This window comes from Carassius gibelio, chromosome B7, assembly GCF_023724105.1.
Source record: "Carassius gibelio isolate Cgi1373 ecotype wild population from Czech Republic chromosome B7, carGib1.2-hapl.c, whole genome shotgun sequence".
Taxonomy (NCBI): domain Eukaryota; kingdom Metazoa; phylum Chordata; class Actinopteri; order Cypriniformes; family Cyprinidae; genus Carassius; species Carassius gibelio.
In genome coordinates this window covers 34418225-34442889 of record NC_068402.1, presented here as the reverse complement: position 1 = coordinate 34442889, position 24665 = coordinate 34418225, and the positions used below count along the sequence as shown (strand labels likewise).

Sequence of the window (24665 nt, the reverse complement as noted above, 5' to 3'; positions counted from 1 at the left end):
GTGTGTGTGTGTGTGTGTGTGTGTGTGTGTGTGTAAACACTCCGCCAGCGAGCGCGAGTTTGTCTGTTTCCTCTGTGGCCCCGCCCACTCCACGCGTCATCGCTTCACAATCACAACACTGAGCTTACTCTGTCAAAATATATGGATGATATTAATGAAAACACTCCGTTTGTTTACATCAACCAGAGTCCAAGAGAAAACTAGTTTTGGTTGGGATTTGACCTCAAGAGATTTTTTTATATATTTTAAATAAAAAAGCATATATGTTAACTTTATGCTGAATCTTATTATTTTATTTGATAAACTCCATAGGCTAATCATATTTCAATTCATTATTCAATTTGCCAAAGAGTTAAAGTTAACTGGAATATTGACGTTTTTTCCGCCTATTCTTGTCAAATTATATTTTTGTATATTTATATGCTATCTGAAATGTAAATTGTAAACCCGATTTTTATTTATTTAATTATTTATTATGATGTATTTTTATAATTGTATATGTTTCTGTTTTGTTGTAGTTTCTAATTAAAAAATAGATAAAAACACTGAGGGTTAATTAGGCTGAATTCAATCTTAGTTAATATAACACAGATCACTTTACCTGCCACAATAAGTTTTTGAATAATAAAAAATAATAAATTCAGAAATATGTCGGAAAGAATTCTTGGGGTATTCTCCTGTCCAAAAAAAAAAAGCTGTTTAAATGTCTTTTTACATTAGGCTATATACTGTGATCCAGTAAACTATAAACATGCAATGTTCAGTGACAGTATTTCACCTAGGGGCTATTTTTGGCATCACTGTAAGGATGTAGTTACCTACTTATTTTGTAATAGTGTTGACTTCAAAGTGATTTGGGCTAACTTTTCAAAATTTTTAAAAACATTATTTATCATCAAACGTCTGCACGAATAAAGTTGTAAATAAATAATAATAATAACTGAGGGGCTTACATGCAACCATTACAAAAAAGTTAAAATGGTCATTGCTCCAGAAGTAAGCACGATGCATTAAGATCCAGGGATGTTTTTTTTTTTCATTCTTGTTTCATTTTTAATTTCTTTCATTTAGTACTGCTCTTCAGAAGCTACAGAAGATGTTTCCAGAAGACAAAATAAATTCATTTTACCCTGATCTTCAAAGGATCTTCTCCAGGCTCTTCATGCATCGTTTTTTCTTCTGGAGCATCAGTGACCATTTCAACCTTTTGAAAGAGTTGCATGTAATAAGTCTCTCAGTTGTCCCCAGTGAGAAAAGACTGATCTCAAAATCATACATTCTATATGAGTGGAAGATGTTTATAGGATCTTTGTTAGACAACAAACCTGTGTGCTTGTGTTTAACAAAGCCATCAGTGTCTAGGAGTCACGCCATCATGTCAGAGCTGTTCCTGGGAAAAATTAAGCCATTATTGTCTAGAGACCACGCGAGCGAGCTGTGAGGAGCGTTTGACACCGACACATGATTCATATTCAGCATAGACTCACTATTGTCCTCACACAATGAACGTTAATGTCAGAGCTGTGTACTAGACAGGACTGAATTAAGAGTGGATTTGAAATCAGGTCGAGAATTTTTGAGGAACAGAATTCCAATTCAGATTTCAATGTAAGGAATTACACTTAAAATCAACTGAATTTCAAATAATATATATAAAAAAAATCCTAGAGTTTGACAGGAAAAGCTTGTCCATACAAACTTTAAATGTGTGAAAGTTTTATAGTTTAAAAGCCATGAGGAGATACTGTAAGCCATTGTTAATAAAGAACAATTCATTAATTATATATCCTTAACTGTGTAAGCATGAAAAAAACAAGTGAGATTAGCCGATCAACTTGTGATCACAATTATTTAATAATAGGCAGATCATCAGAAAAGCTACATTGAATAGTTATTAACTCTCCTTTATAATACCTCTTGAGATGTATCTCCATATGATTTGTTGTTAGTTGTGTTTCATATTAATACCAGGCTGCCACAGTATTAGTACACTGTTTCAGCCCTGCCATTTCAATCATGCTCACAAAGTCCACACAATTTGTGTATCATAATTACCTTAAAATACAATTTGACAAATGTTTATAGCCCTGCCATTATTTTATCTGTATTATTTTATAACTTTGTAGACTACTCAGTGCTTTATTACCCTATAATACACATACCGACTAAACATTTAGACATTCTAAGATGATTCATCACAACAGTAAATGATTTGCAAACAGATTATGCATTTATTTATTTTTTTTGTCAGTACTACATATCAACTTACTATAATAACTGGGACTTCCATTTAACTAACTAACTAACTAACTAACTAACTAAATAAATAAATAAATCCTATGCATGAACGTAACACCTAAAAATTGCCACAGAAACAAAATACACAGCATCATCTTGTGTACAATTAGCGTTATAAGTAATCAAAACGATTACAATGTTTCTGCATTCACAGATAAAAGGATATTGAATATTTTCGTTATTGTGCATTAATTATATCTAAGTAAATTTTGGTTTTATATCAAGAAACTATGCATTTGATGTATTTAACACACCGACTTCAATTAAAGATGGTCAGGGTGTAGTTCCTCCTCCGGGCCGCTGGGCGCTCGAGTGCGTCACGCGTCAGGCAGAAGCGGAAGCGGAAGCAGCGGCGTCCATCAAACTAGTGTGCTGAACAACAGAAAAGCATTATATTTTCTTGAAATATTCGGATTTATTGGGTAAAAATGCCGGATTTAGCGGTAGAAAGGGTCGTCGTTCATCCCTTGGTGTTATTGAGTGTCGTCGACCACTTTAACAGGTAAATCTGAGTGTTGTGAAGGCTCTGTATTAAAACTGTTAACTCACTGTCATTTATGTATCAATGAAAGTAGCCGCTACAAGCTAGCAGTCACAGTCTAAGAGCAATTATACAAATAAACAATATTGTAAGAATAGGTTGGAAATGTTATATTATGGTGATGCATACCGGCTCAGCTTCATAGCGTTTAAAGTCTGTTGTAAGATATTGTAAAAGTAAGCAGATGTCTGTCAGTTATTATGATATAATTAGTTATTATGATCAACTCAGCAATATATATCTGATCGTTTTTCTCACAAGTAGACCTATAAACACTCCGAACATGAACAATCAACACAAAAACTCCTAAATTTTATAATCTATTATAATTATGTGCCCCTGGAGCACAAAAGCATTCGTAAGCAGCACGGCTATATTAGTAGCAATAGTCAATATTACATAATATGGGTCAAAATTATATTAGTTTTCTTTTCTGCCAAAGGTCATTAGGATATTAAGAGAAGATCATGTTCCCTGGATATGTTTGGTAATTTTTGTACTGTAAATGTATCAAAACTTAATTATTGATTAGTAATGTGCATTAATAAGAGCTTCTTTTGGACAACTTTAAAGACGATTTTCTCAGTATTTGGATTTTTTTTTTTTTTGCACCCTCAGATTCCAGATTTTCAAATAGTTGCATCTCAGCCAAATATTGTACTTTCCTAACAAACCAAACATCAATGGAAAACATATTTATTCAGCTTTCAGATAATGATAATCACAAAACTGACCCTTAACTGTAATATAAATGTAATAAATAAATTTATTGCATGTCAAGGTATTTATGTTACATGCTTAGCTTTTGGAACCGACACTTTCAGACATGATCTGACCTCGCTCATATTTAAAGAGCCATTTGAAGATGTATTCAAAACCAGTGTTTTTCTTTTGTGTTCTTTGTGTTCACATACATTTGTTTTGTAGGATTGGTAAGGTTGGCAGTCAGAAGCGAGTTGTGGGTGTTCTGCTGGGTTCGTGGCATAAGAAAGTGCTTGATGTGTCCAACAGCTTCGCTGGTATGTTTGCAGCTCTTGGTGCAAAATACACTTCTTTCCAGTTGAAATATAGTTGATGTAATATTTTAATCATGTGGCAGTGCCTTTTGATGAGGACGACAAGGATGATTCAGTCTGGTTCCTGGACCACGACTACCTGGAGAATATGTACGGCATGTTCAAGAAAGTCAATGGTAAGATTGCTGTACTATGTCCATGTAAAGAATCAATATCATACAAACGCGTTGTTGAGTTTTTGACATGTCATTGCTATAAGACACAACCTCATGTCCAAACTCATGTTGTTGTTGTTGTTTTTTTTCCCCAATTCTAGCAAGGGAGAGAATAGTTGGGTGGTACCACACAGGCCCAAAGCTGCACAAAAATGATATTGCCATAAATGAACTCATGAAACAGTACTGCTCTAATTCGGTATGTAATACTCTTTCTTTTAACACTGCGTTATTTCAAACTATGTACCCAGCAAGTCATGTTTTAGACTGAATTTCGTATTTGTAATAGTATTATGAGAAATTATGTAATTTATATATATATATATATATATATATATATATATATATATATATATATGTGTGTGTGTGTGTGTGTGTGTATATGTGTGTGTGTGTGTGTGTATAGATGTGTATATATATATATATAGATAGATAGATAGAAATTATTTCTGAGAATTGGCAGGAGTGTTTCATTTAATAGATAATAATGGCACAATTTTCCTGACAACAGGCTATATTTTCTTAAAGCAAAAAATAATGTTTTTTTTTGTTTTTTGATTTTGTATTTTGCAAAGGTTTTAGTCATTATTGATGTGAAACCCAAGGACCTGGGGTTGCCAACTGAAGCGTACATCTCAGTGGAGGAAGTGCACGATGTGAGTACTTGTTGAAGTTATTAAGCTATGTTAATCTATTTGATTTCTTACTTGCTAATTGTTGACATTTTTTCTTTCCTGAAGGATGGGACTCCCACATCGAAGACGTTTGAACACGTGACCAGTGAGATCGGAGCAGAGGAGGCAGAGGAAGTTGGTGTGGAGCATTTGTTGCGGTAAGATGGGGATGAAAACATGTACATTTCTGTTTATTTGATTTGTCATTTGGCTGTCAAAAATAACCTGTTTACTATTGAATATTTTCTATTTAAGAAGCATTTGATCGAGCAGCCAAATAAAATCAGTTCAGCCAAAATTCTTCTGATACTGATGTTGTATCTAGAGGATCCTCACATTAAATATTGATTCCAAGTAATTTTCTTACATATTGCAAACATTATTGCACAGATAAACTGGGGGGAAAAAGGACCGCTCTCATTCAATCAGAGAGCGCTGATATTGGAGGCAGTAACAACACACTATATTACAGGCACAGCTGTTAAGTTCATATAAATTTATATTTATAAGCCTATTAAATTGTAAAAATTGTCTTTCAATTACTGTAATGTTCAATGGCTATAATTACTCCAGTAATGTTTAAATATTTAAAACATGCTATCTTTGTTGTTCTACATTAATCTGGATATTTATTGTGAATATTTGAATATATATTAAAAGTTTTAATACTAGATGCAATTAATAAATTAAAAAAAAAAAATCTGTAAAGAACCTAGTTTATTTGTTCTCATGGTGATTTTTGCAGTGATATCAAGGACACAACAGTTGGCACTTTGTCGCAGCGAATCACCAATCAGGTTCATGGCCTGAAAGGGCTCAACTCCAAGCTGCTGGATATCAAGAGCTATCTGGAGAAGGTTGCAACCGGCAAACTGCCCATCAACCACCAGATCATTTATCAGCTGCAGGACGTGTTCAATCTGCTGCCTGATGTCAACCTGCAGGAGTTTGTCAAGGCTTTCTACCTTAAGACCAACGACCAGATGCTCGTGGTCTATCTGGCCTCGCTCATCCGCTCTGTAGTGGCGCTCCACAATCTCATCAACAACAAAATCGCAAACCGCGATGCGGAGAAGAAAGAGGGTCAAGAGAAAGATGACAGCAAGAAAGAAAAGAAGGACGAGAAGGAGAAAGATAAAGACAAAGACAAGGAAAAGGGAGACGCTACAGCCAAGAAAGATGACAAAAAGGAAAAGAAATGAACCTGAACTGGCATGAACTTGGTTTTGCACAATCTTGGCTTTGGGAGGAATTCAATGTTTCTTTGCCGCCTCTTGTAACCATCTGCAGTTTAAATTGGACATTTTTCTGTCTCTTTGATATAAATGGTTTACTTCTGGTTTTGATTAAAAGAGAGAAGGGGATTTGTTTCAAATGTTTCTTTCCCTTTTTGATGTTTTGGTCAAGGTTGACCCATTTACACTAACATTTTAGTACCATTATTAGACCATCGCAATATCAAGACTGATGTCCAGCACTGCAGGCATGTCATTGCATTGTTTCAGTGTATTTACAGAGATTTTTGTTTTGTTTAGTTTTTTTATCATAAAAAGCCAAAATGTCAAACAAGCTTCTCTGGCCTAACTTGTTTTTATTTTCTCAACAACATGCAACCCTTATTTATTTCAGTGATCATTAAAAAAAATTACTTGCTAATCTATAAAACAAAATGTTTCAGAAAAAATCTGCTCAATAATTAAATGGTACATTCACTTTTCATGAAAAGAAAATGTAAGTTTAATCAAATCTATGTTCAGTGAAAAATTACAAGACAAGTTATCAGACAGAGCAGTCAGCGATCCTCTTGATGAGGACTAAGTAGTTTTGTAACTATGAGTTTCTTCTTGCATTTAAAGAGGTTATTAGATGCTACATACACTTTTACAAACTGTTAGAAGTGAAATATGTGTTTGCAGTGAGTGCACAGTACACAACCACCCAATAATGATACAAATCCACCCAGTGTTTTTGTTTTAAATCTCATTAAACAATTTCCCCTTTCTCAATGTCCCTCGGAGAGCGGCTTGGAAGAAAGGGGTGGGGTCATCAGAGCTCATTTGCATTTTAAGGAAAATGTTACAAAACGGCTTGTGCTGAAAAGAGCTGTTTTTAACCAAACTATGTTACAGACAGTCATTAACATACAGATTATGTTAATGACTATAAATTTTACAGAATTTATAGTCATTAAGACTATAAAGAATCATATGAACTTGTGGAAAATGGGCATCCAATGAGCCCTTTAATGCTCAAGAGACTGAGGATCTTCACCAACATCTGGTCAACGACTTCCTCTTCCTCAGGAGGTTATCACACATCAGCCACTGGTCCTCCCGAGAGCTTCTATTCCTTTCTATGACACATGAAACGAATGCTTATATTCAGGATAATACCGTAAGAGCTTCTGTAGTACTGTAATGTTAATGTGTCATGCAAAGAAAAGGGATGAATTCAAATAGGCTCACATAGCCAGATCTATATAGTATCAAATATACTTAATAATCAAATGATTGTAACAGTGTAATTTTAATGATCTCATTAGTCGACATGATGCCAGTGAATGTCAGAGCTGGTGGTGGAAACATATCCACATCGCAATGATTGGATGCTTTCTTAATTTCTGCTTTCTCACTGCTGCATTTTTGTGTTTGTCTTGTTACTGAGATGAAAGCGGCCAGCACTGTATCAAGGGCTTCTGTGAAAGTGCTCTGTGACTGCAGTCTCGGTTACATTACAAAATGATTGAAAAATGTCCCTTTTTAGATGTTAATGAAATTGAAAGGCTACACCTGTATAGGTGTTCAGCTACATCTAGCTGTTTTGATAGCATTTAATTGTTTATATTCAGAGTATATTTAAATATAGTATTGTTGTAGAAATGTAGAAAATTGCTGTCTTATTCAGGTTTCTATAGTGTCTGGGTGTAAACTTAAGTTTAACAGTTTTTTTAGAAAGTCATTAAAAGTAAATAAAAACACAGTATTTTGCACTCCTTGTCCTTCATAAACATTTTCAACTTCAAATCTCTTAATTTGAGTTTCCTACATAGAAATATGACTTTGATTGGTTATTATATTGCTAGTTATGTTTATTTGTGTGTTTACACGCAAATATGTATGTCCATTTCAGAAAACATTCCATGATAATTTAGGATGATGGTTAGACTTTATCAAGAGGGATATATTGAAATTTTACGGTTGTAAATAAATATGTTTGATTCAAGATATACATATTTTTTTTCTTGACCAGAGCAGCACTAAATGACAGATTTTTGAATTGTTATTCTCTCATTAATCTTGACATTTCATGATTTGGCCTTTTTAAATCAACCAATTATGTTAATTTTGTCACTGGAAAATAGTGGTAAGTTAAATTATTTTATGTTGTATTTTGAAATATATTTCTGTGTTACGCGCATTCCATTATTTATTTATTTTTAATTTGATGAAAGGTAAGCGCATTCCAAAGCGCAGCTCAAGCTTTTGAATTAGATGACATCATAAAGAAATGGAACGTTCGTGCGCGCAGTTTAATACACAGCGTCACTTGTGTTAGAATACATTCGCAGTTGTGTCATTCTGCGGTATCCCATACAGAGTCACTTTCCAACTGTTATCATGGCACTGAAGAGAAAACACAGTTCTAACGATCTGATCGTTAGTGCTGGTGATGAAAATGAGAGGAGGAGGAAGAGGAGGAGGACGGAGAGTTCTGAGAAGCTGCTCTCTCTTCACTTCTGTGACTGGAGCAGCAGCTCAGATCAGGCTACTGCACCGATAAATGAGACACTAGCTGAGGGTAACCCCCCCCCCCCCCCCACACACACACACACACACACTCCACCCAATCCATTCATGGAATAAATAGATTAAAATAATGTTTTGTTCACTAAAATAAAAAGTCATTTATTAACATATGCTAACATATACACCATCACACCATATGAGATTGAAAAAGTCACGATCAGATTTTTTATTCTAGGTCATGTCATAAACAGATGAAACATGATAAAACTGAATGAACAGATGAAACTGAAGAATCACCATAATATGAGTATGCCGAGTTTAATTATTATTTGAGTGAAATATCCTTTAGTTCTTTTTTCCCCTTTTTAGATCATATTTCTCTGAAGTCCCTTGGCTGGTCTCTAGAGGATCATGGCCTTCAGGAACCAAGTCTTGAAGTCCTTCTTCCTGAAGATCAGGAGGCTCAAACCCCTCCAGCTCCAGTTTACGAAGGGCAGCATTTAGAGAGTGACTTTGAGGTATTGTCATTTTCTTATCTATATTCAACTGGGATCTTGTTTTATCTCCGAAATCAATTTCAATACATCTTAGAGTGTATTATGCTCACTAATCCATTTTAAGGTCAATCTTTTTATGAGCAATGTTCAATAGACACTAATCCTGATTTGTGTTTTCTTCATTAGCCTGTTAGTCAGGAGAGACAGAGAAAGAGAAAGAGTAGCTTTGAGAAGCTGCCCTCTCTTTATTTGTTTAATTGGAGAGGAAGTTCAGGTCAGGATGAGAAAGTGGAGGTCCAGATTACTGCTGCCATCAGTGAGAGACAGGCTGAGGGTAGATCAAACAACCATTTGACATTGTGCACCAGTTTTACTAGAGCTTTGTGCATCATGAACTCTACATCATATTCATCACAATATAGGAAAAATCCATAATATCACACACTTTATCAAAATTCCATTGATGTTTGTTCAAGACCACAATCAGATTTTTATTCCAGGATGAATGTTATGGTTAAACACAGATGAAATCAAGCAGACATCTTTTATCATTGGCCCAAAAAGAAAAACATCCAGCACTAATGTGGCTGAGAACCATCTGCCCATTGGTGCATTTGAAGAACATGAGATGCCAATGAGAAAGAAAAGGAGGACAGAGAGTTTTGAGAAGCTGTTGTCTCTTAAATCCATTAAATGGAGCTGCGGTTCAGACCAGGCGATGATATATGAGAGACAAGTTGATGGTAAACCAAACAAACAATTGATCATTGCAAATGAGTATCCATTAATGGGAATCTTCTCATGAATCAGGGGAATGTTTCTGTTCACAAAGATGGTGTGTCCTTAATTGCCACACTGTATGTTATCTACAAACAAACTTTTAATCGAAATCCAAAATTTCAATATGATACGTTTTTACTGCAGGACATGACATAAATCTTCATCAAAAAAGATGAAACGTGGAAGATCGATTTCATGGAGTCACTGAAGAATTTTCATAATAAGAGTTTTCCATATTAAATTATTTGTTTTATTTGTTTTTCCCCTCTTTAGATCATATTTCTCTGCAGTCCATTGCCTGGTCTGTAGAGGATTCTCTTTCCAGTGATCTTGAAGACCTTCCTCCTGTAGATCAGCAGGTTCAAAGCCCTCCAGCTCCAGTACACCACAGTCCAGTCAGTCCAGCCACCGCTTACAACAACAGAGTGGACTTGACAACTGACGGTAAGTTTACTGCCCCCCAAATTACACACAACACTGTTTGACATTTCATGTCATCTACATAATGCATCTTTCAACAGATGACTTTCTGAGCTGTTATGAAATCGGCAAAATGCTTGGTGAGGGAGGATTCGGCTGCGTCTATGAAGGGAAACGCTTGGAGGATGGCCTAGAGGTTTTCTTACAATATTTAACTACTTTATGTTCTCTCACTATGACCATCATAGTGTCTATTATCACTCGTATTCTGTGCACTTGCCATGTTTTAAATGTAATGTTTTATTTTATTATCCAGGTGGCAGTGAAAATAGCCAGCAAGCCAAGGAACATGAAATACATCTACGTTGTAAGCAGGCTATGCTCACTATGCAAACATACTGACAACAATTTGTCCAAGACTGGACAAAAAGACTATTTGGTGAAGCAACGCAATCTTACAATGATCTTTCTTCTAGCCTGGTCATCATGCACCCCTTCCGTCAGAGGTCGCCCTTTTACTCCTTGTTAACAAAGAGCCCAGAGCTCCAGAGATCATTACGCTGCTGGACTGGCAGGACCAGCCTCAACGTTACATCCTGGTCATGGAACGGCCATCCCCCTGCAAAGATCTGTGGGATTATGTGATGCTTCAGGGAGGCTTCCTCAACGAGGACATAGCACGGTTTATCATGGCGCAGGCAACAAAGGCCGCTCACACGTGCTGTCAGCGAGGGGTATTTCACCGGGACATCAAGCTGGAGAACCTACTGATCCACCCAGAAAGGCTTGAGGTCAAACTGATTGACTTCGGCTGTGGGGATCTCCTGCAAGACTCCGGCTATGAACGATTTTGTGGTACGTATCGCACTTGTAGTTTGGGACTTACTCAGAACAAGTTAAATTAGTATATCTCACAGCATGATTGGTTTTAATTTAATAACACAGATATGAAAATATGTTGTCGTATTTCAAGCTTACTCATCAGACAAAACCGTTTTCCTTCAGGAACACCAGAGTACTGCCCGCCTGAGTACTATGTGGCCCACAGGTACCATGGGAAACCAACAACTGTGTGGTCTCTGGGAGTGCTCTTGTTCATGCTGGTGTGTGGACGCTACCCAGAACCCAGGGATGTTGAACTGATTGACGACGGCGTCTGGTTTGAGCCTGACTTGTCGAATGGTAAGATGCCATTCGTCTCAACAAAGAAGCCCAACTGTAATTCAATCATACAAAACAAGGAGGGTTTAAGGTAAGATAATCGAACTCTCTCGTCTCTTCCTCTGGTCCAGAATGCAGTCACCTGATTCGATCCCTGCTGAATGAAAGCCCAAGCCGGCGGATTGATTTGGGGGAAATCCTTCTACATGATTGGTTCAAGGTACTGTGTTACAACTGATTTTGAAGATAAATCAGTAATTTTTCAGATATAATCTCAAAAAAGCTGTTCTTTAATTTTGATGTATTTGAATCTGATTATAATGTTTGTGGGCAATAACCTTGATCTCTGTATTTATTTATTTATTTATTTATTTTTTGGTTCCAGATCACCAAACCAACATGAAGGAAATTGTAAATAGTGGTAAACAGAGTAACGAGAGGTTGCTGTGAAAGCCGCTCCTGCCATTTTTGTTATTAATAATAACAATTATTGTTGTTGTTTTTCTCTTATAGTTATCAAATTATGATTATAAAAAATTAAAATAAATACATTAAATACATTTTCGCCTGACTTTTTAATTAACATTTTCTACCTCTATTCAGAAAATGATTCTATGCTAATTTATATTCTACTAAAATGTTTTGCTTATCCATCTTGTGTAATGATAATGCTGATATTAGAAGATTCAAGTGGGAAAATATAATGTTTACAGCCTAAGTGGCGAAGTGAAACATGTTTATGAAGAGACTAACGATTTACAAACTGAACTTAAGATCTAGAGTTTTTTCAAATTTTGTACGTTTAGTCGCCTATTAAAAGTGGTGTCATGTTTTTGAGCTACAGGATTTTCTTTTCTTTTTAATACAGTGTCAATCCCTATTCAAAACTGCTGTTTTAAGTCACTTGTTTATGGTAGGGTTAAAGCACAACCAAAAGGACCTTTAATTAGCTTGACATGTTACAGATACATTTATTTTAGCCCATTAAGGTAAGGTTGAGTATATGGCCAAGTCAAATGAGCTCTCACACTCACAAAGGCTTTAGAAAATAAATCATTTTATTACATTAGAAGGTCTATGGCTACAAGAAGATTTCAAAGACACTTAGTCATAGAGGTACAGCGGCCTTATTTTGGTAATATTAATGCAGATAGATAGATCCTATATAGTTCTTTAATAATGTTTTATGGAGTAATAAAACCAGACTGTAGCTGTTTTGTAGATATATTTATACATAACAACAATTTATCATCTTCTTTTTTTTTTCTTTTTTTACCGGAAGTGTTTTTTACTCCTGAACAGCAGGGAGCAGAAGACATCTTCACTAAACATCTAACATTAAAACCAGAGAAGAAAAATACCGCATTCAAAACACACCAGTTTTATTTCGATATGTTAGAGACCTTCATATATGGAAATATTATACATATAATTTGATTCGGTGTGTTGTTTCTGGTAGTGTAGGCTCTTCAGAGAGGTGAGTGTCTGAAACACTAAACTCATCTCTTATTATGTGCTAGATAAGACGATTTTCAGTACATTGTCAACTCTGTTGTTGTCTCGACATTTTGTTTACATCTGATTCTAGAGATCGCCACAGGCTCAAAACATGTGTCTCTGCCTTTACTTCACACCCTGTAGTCTCAAGTCTCACCTTTTCATGAAATCCTGACAACAGTGGTTTCTATTTATTTATTTTACAAATGATCAAGCTCGTGAAGAATCACTATCGTACATGAGCTGTAAAACTGTGTGGAGATTTGAAGGTTTAAATGTTTTCTCGAGATTAGAAAGTAAAACTTCACGTCTGTTTTATAGTATTTTGTATTTATTTTAATAGTATCATATAACAAAACTTATATAAGTAGTGCTGTCAAACGATTAATCTCATCCAAAATAAACGTTTTTGTTTACATAATATTTGTGTGTGTACTGTGTACACTTATTATGTATATATAAATACACACACATGCATGTATATATTCAAGACAAATATGTTATGTTTATATACTATACTAATATCAAATATAATAATATAAATGTGTATACATGTAAATATTTTCAAGATGTGTCCTGAATGTGTGTGTATTAATATATACATAATAAATAAAGTACACATAAATATGTCAAATAATTTTTTTTTGGATGAGATTAATCACACACTATGTAAAAGCATATAAAACTTTGATAAACATATTTGATATGTTTATTTTTTAAAAACCTGCTGAAACCCAGTTATGCATAATCTTCTACATGCCTTCTGTCGTCTGATTAATAGTAAACTTGATACTTCAGTAAGTAAAAGGCTGTTTAGTATCACTCTGAAGCTGTCTTTTAGTTTGCTCCTTTTGCTGTGAAATCATTAACACTTCTATAAAAGAAACATAAGAATAACTTGTGTATTGTTACGAAGATTTCAAATCACACATTTCCCATGCATCCATTTCCTTTCTTTCTTTTATTATCCATGCATCCATTTCTTTTCTTTTTTTTATTATCCATGCATCCATTTTTTTTGACAAAACATGTTAAAATGCAAGTATATGATACATTAGGCTTTTGAGGAAATTTGTAGGATGTTTAGTTGTCCATCTCTCAGTCATCATTGCTTTGCAGTACACGCATTACATGTTCCCCTGCCCCACAATTAAAACTACAGAGTTTTCATAATGAAACTAAGCATTTAAATACCAAGATGTATTTTTAGTATACATGGATTATATGCATTTTATGTAAGTAGTCTGTATGGTTATATAAATTACATGTGCAGCAATTTGCATATTTTAGTTTAGTTTGGCCCTATGTACAGTAAGTATAAAATAGTAATAACAAAGAGAGAGTCACAAATTGCACTGTTTTGCAGAATGACATTTAGCAGCTTACAGCGTTCAGTGCAGTCAACTTTCTGAACCCCTGGACATGTATCATGGAAATACCATGTTTTTGATGGCAAATTTGATGGAATACAGGAATCTAATCATCATGTGCATTCAATTATATATACAATCTGAGACCGTGGATCCATAACTCTTATTAAATGTGATCAAAGAATTATAGTGTTTGATTTATAACATCTGATTTCTTCTAGGTTATTATGCTGCTGGCTCAGATAAATCAGTCCGCAGATTTCCAGCATGAGGGAGATGCTCAGGAGGTGACTCTCTGCTTAACTGAGAGCGTGGGGATTGCAGGTCAGAGCTGTACACTTTATAAACGTTTTCTTTCTATCAAAAATGGGCATTTTATTAAAGGGGAAGGTGTTCATATGCTGCTACCATTCCAAAGTCAGGGGTCAGTAAGATTTTATTCAGAAACGATGCATTAAATTGATCAGAAGCAGTACAACTGTTTTCATCACTGATATGTTTTGATCACCAAGAAAAGTACAGCATAAGAATGATTTCTGAAAGATCACGTGACATTGAAGCCTGGAGACTATCTAACATTCTTATTTGAAACTGTAATAATATTTAATAGTATTGGTGCGTTTGCTGTGTTTTTATCTGGTTAATGCAGTTTTGGTGAACATAAGTGCCATTTGAATGGCAGTGTACTCCAGTATTACAGTCGTCACGATCTATGCCAGTCTCTAATTGTGCTGTTAATGATTCAGATGGCGATCAGAGCATGGACACAGTCAGTCTGCAGGCTGTGACTTTATCAGACGGCTCCACTGCATATATACCTCACAACACTCAAGGTATGTTTATTACTGTGCCCAATCAACAACAATTTGAGCAGAAACATTTTAAGATGTATCAAAAATCAGCATCATTTATAGGAAATAAATTCACATATAGAATGGCAAATGCTATATGTGAACCTTTCCACACTTTTCATCAAACATTTGTATTTACTTTAATGGAAATGCATTCTCATGTGATGCAAATCTATGACATTGTCAACTAGTTTAGCTGCAGGATCTCAGAATTACTTGTTTGTCAGTTTAATTTTTGTATTTATTATTTTACATATATTTAAGGAAGACTTGTTCTGTCGTGAAAAAAAGGTAATTCTATCTCACAATTCACAATTCAGACTTTGTTTCTAAGATTTACATGAAATAAACTGAATTGTGAGATATAATCTCTGTAGTTCACATCTGGCAATTCAGAGTTTATATCTTGCAAATCATAGAAACAAAGTCTGAATCGTGAGATATAAACTTGAAATTGCAAGAAAACAGAATTGTGAGAAAAAGTCACAATTACAAATACGAATTGTGAGATGTAAACTCAGAATTCTGAGAAGAAATAGAATGTTAGATATAATCTCAGAATTCTGAAATGTAAACTTGAATTGAGAGAAAACACCAGAATTCTGACTTTATATTTTCAGTTATTATTATTATTATTTTATCAGAATTGTGTGAAACAAAGTGAGATATAAACCCAGAGCTGTGAAATAAAAAAATGCTATTACCTTTTTATTTTTTTTACATGGCGGAAACACACTTTCATATCTATTAGCCAAACATAACAAGACAGCTAAGATCATTAAAACATGAAACTGAAATGATCATGAAGCATCTACAATCTTTAACTCCTATATGTCCTGTTTTTAAAATAGTTGCATGAGTTTAAAAAAAAGCATAAAATATTTCCATAAAATAATGCAATGGAAGATTTTTTTTTTTCAAACACAGTTGAGATGATATTATAAATGAGGCATTAACTGAGTACTGTTTGTTTTTTTTACTCAGAAAGCAATATAGTAGAAGGACAGGTGATCCAGTTAGAAGATGGGTCTTCTGCTTATGTGCAACACATCGATGTTCAAAAAGCAGGTATTTTACTCTTTGTTATACAGCAAATCTTATATTAGATTCACCAGACGTGATCTGGATTTTTTACATTTAGGAAGAGATGTTGGATGTTATTTATTTATTTTTTAATTACACTAGATGAATCTAATAACTGGACGGGCTCATCAGTGTGTGATGTTGTTGGTAATGAGAGCTTACTGCTGGAGGATGCTCGGACGGTGCAGCTGGAGGATGGAACTACTGCTTACATCCACCACACTGGAAAAGGTTTTTCCTTTCTTCTCTTTTCACTATGCATCAAGATGTTAAATGGGATTCGGGTGACCATGCTTTTGAATATATCTGTATCAATATTGCATGGCAGATACATATGAACCCAGTACCCTGCAGGCGGTGCAGTTAGAGGACGGCTCCACCGCTTACATTCATCACGCTGTTCAGGTGTCACAACCAAACACCATTCTGGCCATCCAGACGAATGGCACGGTAGCAGATTTGCACACAGAAGCAGCTATTGACCAAGAAACAATCAATGCTTTGGAGCAGTACACAACCAAGGTACAACCAGTATGATTAGGACTAATGCAACGGTATTCACAATATATTTGCTGGCAATATAAAATTAGAGAGAACTGGTATAATATCATATGTTATAAATTATTTGGTAACACTTTAGCTTAGGGAACACATATTCAATATTAACTACAACTTTCCCTCAATAAATTCCTAATTTGCTGCTTATTAGTGAGGTAGTTATTAAGTTTAGGAATTGGGTAGGATTAGAGATGTAGAATAAGGTCATGTAGAATAAGGAAATAATATGTGCTTAATTAGTGGCTAATATTCTAGTAATATGCATGCTAATACACAACTAGTTAAGAGACCCTAAAATAAAGTGTTACCAATTATTTTTAGCACAATCAAAGTTGGTAAAATAAATACATATGTAAAGTGTAATTCTAAACCTTGAATTCTTTCCTGCAGATTGAAGAAATTGACTCGTACACAAACTCCGAGCTGATCACCGGTGATCCTCACGGGCTTGTGGAGATGCAGGTGAGAATGTAATTTCCATGCAATATAAAAATGTCATTAGCCAAACTCGGAGTCAATCCAAAATGTTTATCCTCCCTCTCTCTAGATCGTTCTTCAGGATCAAGGAGTTCGGCGTAATGCGCAGCAGCCAGGAGAGAAATGTTTTCAGTGTAATTATGATGGATGTGGAAAGCTTTACACCACTGCAAATCATCTTAAGGTTATTATGGTTTATATAGTGGAGCTTGTAAATAAAAGCTGTTCATCATAGCATCATCAGCATTACAAGCGCAGTGCATTTATGATTGAATTTTGTTTTTCAGGTGCATGAAAGAGCACATACAGGCGACAAGCCGTACTGTTGTGATCTACCAGGCTGTGGAAAAAAGTTTGCAACAGGTAACAAAAACACTAGCACAGCACGGGTGCAATACATTTACATTGATTATAAGTTGCAAAAGATTTAATTTTCAAGTAAATGCTGTCTATTCTTCACTCCTGAAAAAAGTGTATTGTGGTATCCACAAAAATATGAAGCAGCACAACTTTTTATACATTACATTACAATTATATATAACAACAGTGTAACAAATGTTTCCTGTGCAGCAAATCATCATATCAGATCATGATTACTGAAGTATCATCTGACACTGAAGAGTAACGATGCTGAAAATTCAATTTTGACACCACAGGAATAAATTACATTTTAAAATGTATTGCAATAGTAAACAGTTGTAATATTTGTTCACAATATAACTGTTTTGACTATTTTTTTTTTTTATCAAATAAATGCACTAATGCAAATAAATGGCTACATTTTTGGACTGTTATATAATAATCGCATATAATTAATTTTCTTTTAGGTTACGGTTTAAAAAGTCACATCAGGACGCACACTGGAGAAAAACCTTACCGCTGTCTGGAGATGGACTGTAAGAAATCTTTCAAGACCTCAGGGGACCTTCAAAAGCACACCAGAATTCACACGGGTACGTGTCTTCAAATCTTCCGTCCATTTATCGGAATATCATGAAAATATTAACTATCATTGAATTGAAAAGTAAACAAAAGGCTGCATGCATAAGAATCTGAAAAGCTGTTTAAAATAGCTTCATATGTGGATTTGTCCTATTTTCTGTCCTATGACACTGTCATACCACGGTACCACCACAGTGGCTCCTGGCACTGATCTATTTCTTCTCTGTTCTTTTAAGGAGAGAAACCATTTCTATGTCCATTCCCGGGCTGTGGACGATCCTTCACTACCTCAAACATCTGTAAGGTGCACGTTCGCACGCACACAGGAGAGAAACCGTATCACTGTCCAGAGCCAGGCTGCAATCGGGCGTTTGCCAGCGCAACCAATTACAAGAACCACATACGGATCCATACAGGTGTGCTGCTCTTTAGTCTTAAAGGGATAGTTCCCCCAGAAATTGAAGTTGTGATTCTGTCTCACCCTCATATCACTCCAAACCTTTAAGTGCAACTCAAAAGGAGGATTTTTAAATAATATGTTGACCTGGTAAGATTTTAAGTAAATAACAGATTCTGTATGCATATCTATCATGGTCATTTTTATACTTTTATGGTGGTTTATTTTGTAACTTACCTCTAACCTTCATTCATACTATGCAAATCAAAAGTCATTATACACAATTATTTGGTTACAAAGTTTCTTCACAATATCTCGTTTTATAGAGGGTTTGCATTGACATGACTGGGTAAATAGTGGCAGAACTGTCATTTTTTTTGGGTGAACTGTCCCTTTAAATATCTGGGTTTTTCAAAAACTGACCTTGTGTTTTCATGAAAGAAAAGAAAGTCATGTGGATTTGAAAAGACATGAATTCTTCAATCATCATTTTGAATCTAACCTAACTGTAACTATGAATTCAAGTCTATGAAATGTCTAAACCAGTGTCTTTGTTGCATGCAGGTGAGAGGCCGTACGTTTGCACAGTTCCCGGTTGTGACAAGCGATTCACTGAGTACTCAAGTCTATACAAACATAATGTAGTGCACACTCCCTGCAAACCCTACAAGTGCAACCACTGTGGAAAGGCATACAAGCAGATTTCCACACTGGTCATGCACAAGCGTTCAGCGCACAATGACTCGGAGCCTATAGAAGAGGAGTCGGAGGGCTACTTTGAACCCCCTTCAGGTTAGCTTTGAAAACGATCTTGATTCTAGACACTAGATGATATTTTCTGAGTGAAACTGGGCTGTGTTTTGTATTCAGAGGCTATAGATGACCCCTCCCTGACTGTTAGCCCTGTGAAGTGTGAAGACTCTTGTCCACAGATGGATTCGGAGATCTCCGATGTCACAGAACAACATGTAACGTTTATCACACAAGATGGAGAATCACAGGTGTGCATCAGGGTTATTATACACACAGTTTTCACTCTGAAATTAAGTGAATTTCTTTCAATTGGATTAAACATGAAAAACTTAAATGAACTGAAGAATTGGTGTAGAAACAATTTGCACTAAAAATGTCATGACATTGCAATTAGTTTATATGTGCTGCAGCCATAGACTTCTACAAATATAAAATCCAGAAGCTGATCATAATACATGTGCTGAATGAGGAAATTGTGTAATTTCTGACAGGCGGTTGGGAATGTAATCACAATGGTAACACAAGATGGCAGTGTGATCACCATCCCACCCACTGAGTCTTTACTGTCATCAGCCGAGGCTCATTCAGTGACTGTGGTCTCAGAGGACGGGACTGAAAGACAGGTGTGTACATTTGGGAACCAAACAAGTATATTTATGTCTGTGGTTTTTGTTTCCAGCAAATACATCAAACTTTCTCTTCTTAATTATCACATAACTATACTGTGTGGATATGACGTATATTTGTAGTTTGGTTCCCTTGACAAAAAACCAATAGGCCTTTGAGTATAAGCTCTGTGACCAACATAAGTTTATGATTCTTACACAGTTTGTTCATCATGATAATCTTTACTAATGAACACAACAGAAGTCTAATACAATCGCAAAAAGCTAAGCGAAGGCTATGAATAAGCTTCAACGTCACCATCATTAATTATCTGACAGTTCTTTCTGGTATTATTTAAAAAAAACTTTTCTTTCAACTTCTGTAGTCCTATAAGCCATTTGATAGCTCAAGTCGAGAAAAAGCTTTAAAAACAATCAAAAGAGGGTGTTAATGATGTATTTTTATGTCATCGAAAATCATGAAAGAGACTTTTTTTAACCACAGATGAATACCTTTACAACTATTAGCAACTTTATTTCAGGCATTTAACCAAAAACCTGTTCAAAATATCCACTGACTTCAGGACGATGGAACTGGAAGTTTTAAAATGCTGCAAACACATTTTTGGGTTTTGGCTTGGGGGGAGTCGTGGCCTAGTGGTTAGAGTTTGATTCCTAACCTTCAGGTTGTGGGTTTGAGTCTTGGGCCAGAATACCTCGACTGAGGTGCCCTTGAGCAAGGCACTGAGCCCCAAACTGCTCCCCGGGCGCCGCAGCATAAATGATGCCCACTGCTCCGGGTGTGTGTGTTTGTGTGTGTGTGTGTGTGTTCACTGCTGTGTGTGCACTTTGGATGGGTGAAATGTGTTATGTCATGTCACGTCACTTCACAGCAGTCTATAAACTGGTCACATGAACTGTTTGTTTCTGAATCTCCAGATGACTACTATGATTCCAGAGTTATCATCTTCCAGGAGCATACAGGATGAGTTATCAGCACATCCAATTACACTTCTGGCTACTTCTAATGGCACACAGATTGCTGTTCAGGTATAGTTCTGTTAGGCTGGAATGCATCACAATTTTGACCTGTTTTATTTGCCATCTATAGGAATTCAGCGCTTGCTGCTTAAAGGGTTAGTTCACCCAATAATCAAAATGATGTCATTAATAACTCACCCTCATGTCGTTCCAAACCCGTGAGACCGCCGATCATCTTCAGAACACAGTTTAAGATATTTCAGATTTAGTCCGAGAGCTCTCAGTCCCTCCATTGAAGCTGTGTCTACTGTCCATGTCCAGAAAGGTAAGAAAAACATCATCAAAGTAGTCCACGTGACATCAGAGGGTCAGTTAGAATTTGTTGAAGCAGTGAAAATACATTTTGGTCCAAAAATAGCAAAAACTACGACTTTATTCAGAATTGTCTTCTCTTCCGTGTCTGTTGTGAGATTTCAAGACAATGCAGTGTAGTGATTTCCGGTTCGCGAACGAATCATTCGATGTAACCAGATCTTCTTGAAACAGTCTAAAATATCTTAAACTGTTTTCCAAAGATGAAAGGAGGTCTCACGTGTTTGGAATGACATGAGGGTGAGTTATTAAGACATAATTTTGATTATTGGGTGAACTAACCCTTTCAAGTCAAAGCCAGATATGGGCCAGTTGGTTTGTGTATATAAATATGTTTTTGAGCAACTGCCAGGAGTCTGGAGCTAAAAGAAAAGATACTCTGTGCCCATCATACCAGTGGCGTAGCCAGGGGAGGGGCCATGGGGGCACTGGCCCCTCCTGAAAACTGATTGGCCCCCCAGTGTGCCCCCACATTTCTACTTGTCTGTCACTCACAAATTCAAATTATAATCTTTCAGTTTAGTAAATAACTCATCTGTACTTTTACTTCGTTACTGTGAGCGACGCCCCTCTCGTTACTTTATCTTAATGCAATAAATGTTATAAATGCTTCAGTTTATTCCAAACGCGCCGTCTACTTTTCTCTGGGCAATGAGCGATGCCCATTCGCCAATGATTCATTCTATTGAGTCAATTCTGTTCAAAGGCTTGATCAAACCAATTGGCAAACGAGTGAATTGGTTCATGAATCAGTTTGAATGATTCGTTCAGTTCCCTGCCGCACGCACTGAGCGTCTGAAGCGGTTCACTCAGAGTTGTAACGTTTAGCATCAACAGCGTTGAAAACGGGACTATGGAACTGCACTGAATTGAAAGCAAATCTGCAAAGGCTATTATTTGCTTGCGGTGGAGATCCTTATTAGATGAACACCGCGTGTGCTGTCTACTGTTTAACAGGTAATAACTTGGGCTACATTCGATTACAGTACACGATACCACTATGACAGTAGTTTGTTGTACGTGTGTGGCTTATAACAGAGGGGAGTCAAGTTGAATGCAGCTTCCAAAAGACAAAAAATAGCCGATTAAGATTGTATTAATTTTAATTCAATCACACCGGTGCGAGTACGTTCAGCAAGTCATATCATCAGCTGTTAAATTCAGATCTGTGATCGCTTGCTGGCGCTGAGCCAGAGATAGATGCGTTTTACAGCGTTGCGCATTATAACCAATCACACACGGTTCGTTTGAATGCATTGGCCAATCAGAGGTGTTCCGATGAGTCATCGCTGAAATGCCGGTGCTTCCTTCACTCGCTCGCTGACTGAATACCTCTTTCTGGCGAATTCTCTCGTCAGAAACAACAAAGTGCAGATGTGTGTACGAATCTATAATTAAGATATTGATTTTACAGTGTTAACAGTTTCAGTGATTTTAATGGGAGTTTCTGAGAGTGATTGAAATCTAGACTGTCAGTGAAAATGATCTTTAATAATGTTAATGTTATTTGCTCTCTTTCTGAACAATGAAAGATTAGTAGCAATATTTATATCACATTAACTTTCAATGTTAAATTCACATTTAATATAAAGTCAGTCGTATTAAAAATATGTTATGGCATGAAACCTATATCTGTTACTTAAGTAAACAGACAGGGTTTTATAATAAATTGCAGTAAAGGCTGATGAAATATATACATTTACACACGCACACACACATTACATACATTTATCTATATATCTAAATAAAAATAGGCTCCGTATATATGACCCAAAGTAACTAACTACTTGAGTAGATTTTTTATCCGATACTCTTTTACTCTTACTCAAGTAACTATTCAAGACTAGTACTTTTACTTTTACTTGAGTAAATATTTCTAGAATTACTTTTACTTTTACTTGAGTAAAGTTTTTGGGTACTCTACCCACCTCTGGACACATGCAAAAACATCGTTTTTTTTACTGGTCAATTTTGAGATTTGGGCCTGTTTGTCTTCAGTAACATATCTTCTTTCAGACTTGTGGTGAAAAAAAAGTCCAAAATACACATATAGGTCTTTATTTTTCTACACCTTTAGTCTATTTGCGTCTGTAGATTCCTAATAAATTCAGTTGGCGTTCTAAATCACCATGGTGCTCCGCGATTGCTGTTTTATAGGATCCACATATTTTACATGTTAAACTAAAGCTACCTTTTTGAACAAGTAGCTTTCTAACAAAGTATGGATATATGATATTTTTAAATCAATATGCTCAAGATTAATTAGCCTTGACATAAGTAGATTTTGTTTATTCGTCAATGCAAATTTACTGCAACTGCTGCTATGCAAATTGAATGGGACGTGGATAATAAACAAAAACATATTATGAAATTATATTAAATTTATAGTAGTTATATTAATTAATTAATTGTGTATTTATTTCTATGAATTATTAATGTTATTCTGATTATTATTATTTGTGAGTTGTACACTATTCATACATTGGATTCTTTTATTTATTACAGTTTTTCTTTCACTTTTGTAAAGTGAAAAGTTAATACAATTTGTATTTGATTTTTTTTTTTTAAGAGCAGTGAATAACTGCTATTAAAATATAATAGGGTATCACTGTTTATTACTGATTTTAAAGGTTACTGAACTCTTGAAATGATTTGGATATACAGTTCAAACAACACAAGATTGGCCCCTCTGTATTAATCGTGGCCCCTCTTGTGCCCCCCAGTTGAAAAAATCCTAGAATCGCCCCTGCATCATACACTACACAATTTTTGTGAAATTTGATTGAAACTTGCTGACTGGCTCTGACTTGTCTGCAGCTGACATCGACTCATTCAGACTGCGAATCAGGGGAAAACATCTGAGCAAAGTCATGTCATTTATTCCAGCTTTCAGTCACTCATTTACCTCTGTCTGTCTAGCTGGGCCTGTCTGTGTGTATTATTGAACACAGATGTTGTGTTTGCTCTTCCAGCTCAATGAACAGACTTCACTGGAAGAGGCTCTGAGAATAGCATCATCATTACAGGGAAGTGAAACGGCAGAACTGGCCAATTAACTACCTTCACCTCCTGATGCAGTATGACTAGAGATTACACGAGCAAATTATGACCTTTTGTAATTACCCTTTCGCCACAATTGTACAGAGGTTAAGCTGTGCACTATGATAGTATTTCTAACAGATTTTGTTCACTATGATATAGATCTCTAAAAGGCAGAAACCTGTTTGCAATTTTTGAATAAAAAGTGATGAACGGGATGTTTGGTGTGTTGTGATGCTTTCCCAATGTTTCCGATTGCCTTGAAGCACAAGAAGCTCAGATTAAATGCTGCTGAAATTAAAGAAACATGTGAAATACAAATAATGCATTTTTAAGTTCAGTTTTTATAATTTACATAGTTATGCTGATAATATGAATTGCATTTTCACTAG

General features: G+C 35.6%; 3 protein-coding genes across 3 annotated transcripts; all 3 read left to right on the top strand.

Annotated features, from left to right (window-relative positions):
* Positions 1–2597: 2597 nt before the first annotated feature.
* psmd7 (proteasome 26S subunit, non-ATPase 7) lies at positions 2598–6314 on the top strand. The gene is made up of 7 exons (XM_052562355.1): positions 2598–2800; positions 3767–3858; positions 3939–4031; positions 4172–4269; positions 4646–4726; positions 4811–4902; positions 5490–6314. Exons 1-7 carry the CDS (start codon positions 2727–2729, stop codon positions 5944–5946), a joined length of 987 nt encoding a protein of 328 aa, XP_052418315.1. The 5' UTR covers positions 2598–2726; the 3' UTR covers positions 5947–6314.
* A 2047-nt stretch (positions 6315–8361) lies between these two features.
* LOC127961919 (serine/threonine-protein kinase pim-2-like) lies at positions 8362–11586 on the top strand. The gene is made up of 6 exons (XM_052561234.1): positions 8362–8542; positions 10289–10383; positions 10504–10554; positions 10664–11042; positions 11193–11369; positions 11480–11586. The coding sequence occupies exons 1-6, from the start codon at positions 8362–8364 to the stop codon at positions 11584–11586; spliced, it is 990 nt and encodes a 329-aa protein (XP_052417194.1).
* A 1075-nt stretch (positions 11587–12661) lies between these two features.
* Positions 12662–24491, top strand: LOC127962734 (zinc finger protein 143). Its single transcript, XM_052562405.1, has 16 exons — positions 12662–12825; positions 14437–14539; positions 14962–15048; positions 16051–16134; positions 16252–16380; positions 16478–16671; positions 17098–17169; positions 17255–17368; positions 17472–17547; positions 18012–18137; positions 18363–18542; positions 19088–19315; positions 19394–19524; positions 19768–19899; positions 20821–20931; positions 24207–24491. Exons 2-16 carry the CDS (start codon positions 14443–14445, stop codon positions 24288–24290), a joined length of 1845 nt encoding a protein of 614 aa, XP_052418365.1. The 5' UTR covers positions 12662–12825; positions 14437–14442; the 3' UTR covers positions 24291–24491.
* Positions 24492–24665: the final 174 nt, after the last annotated feature.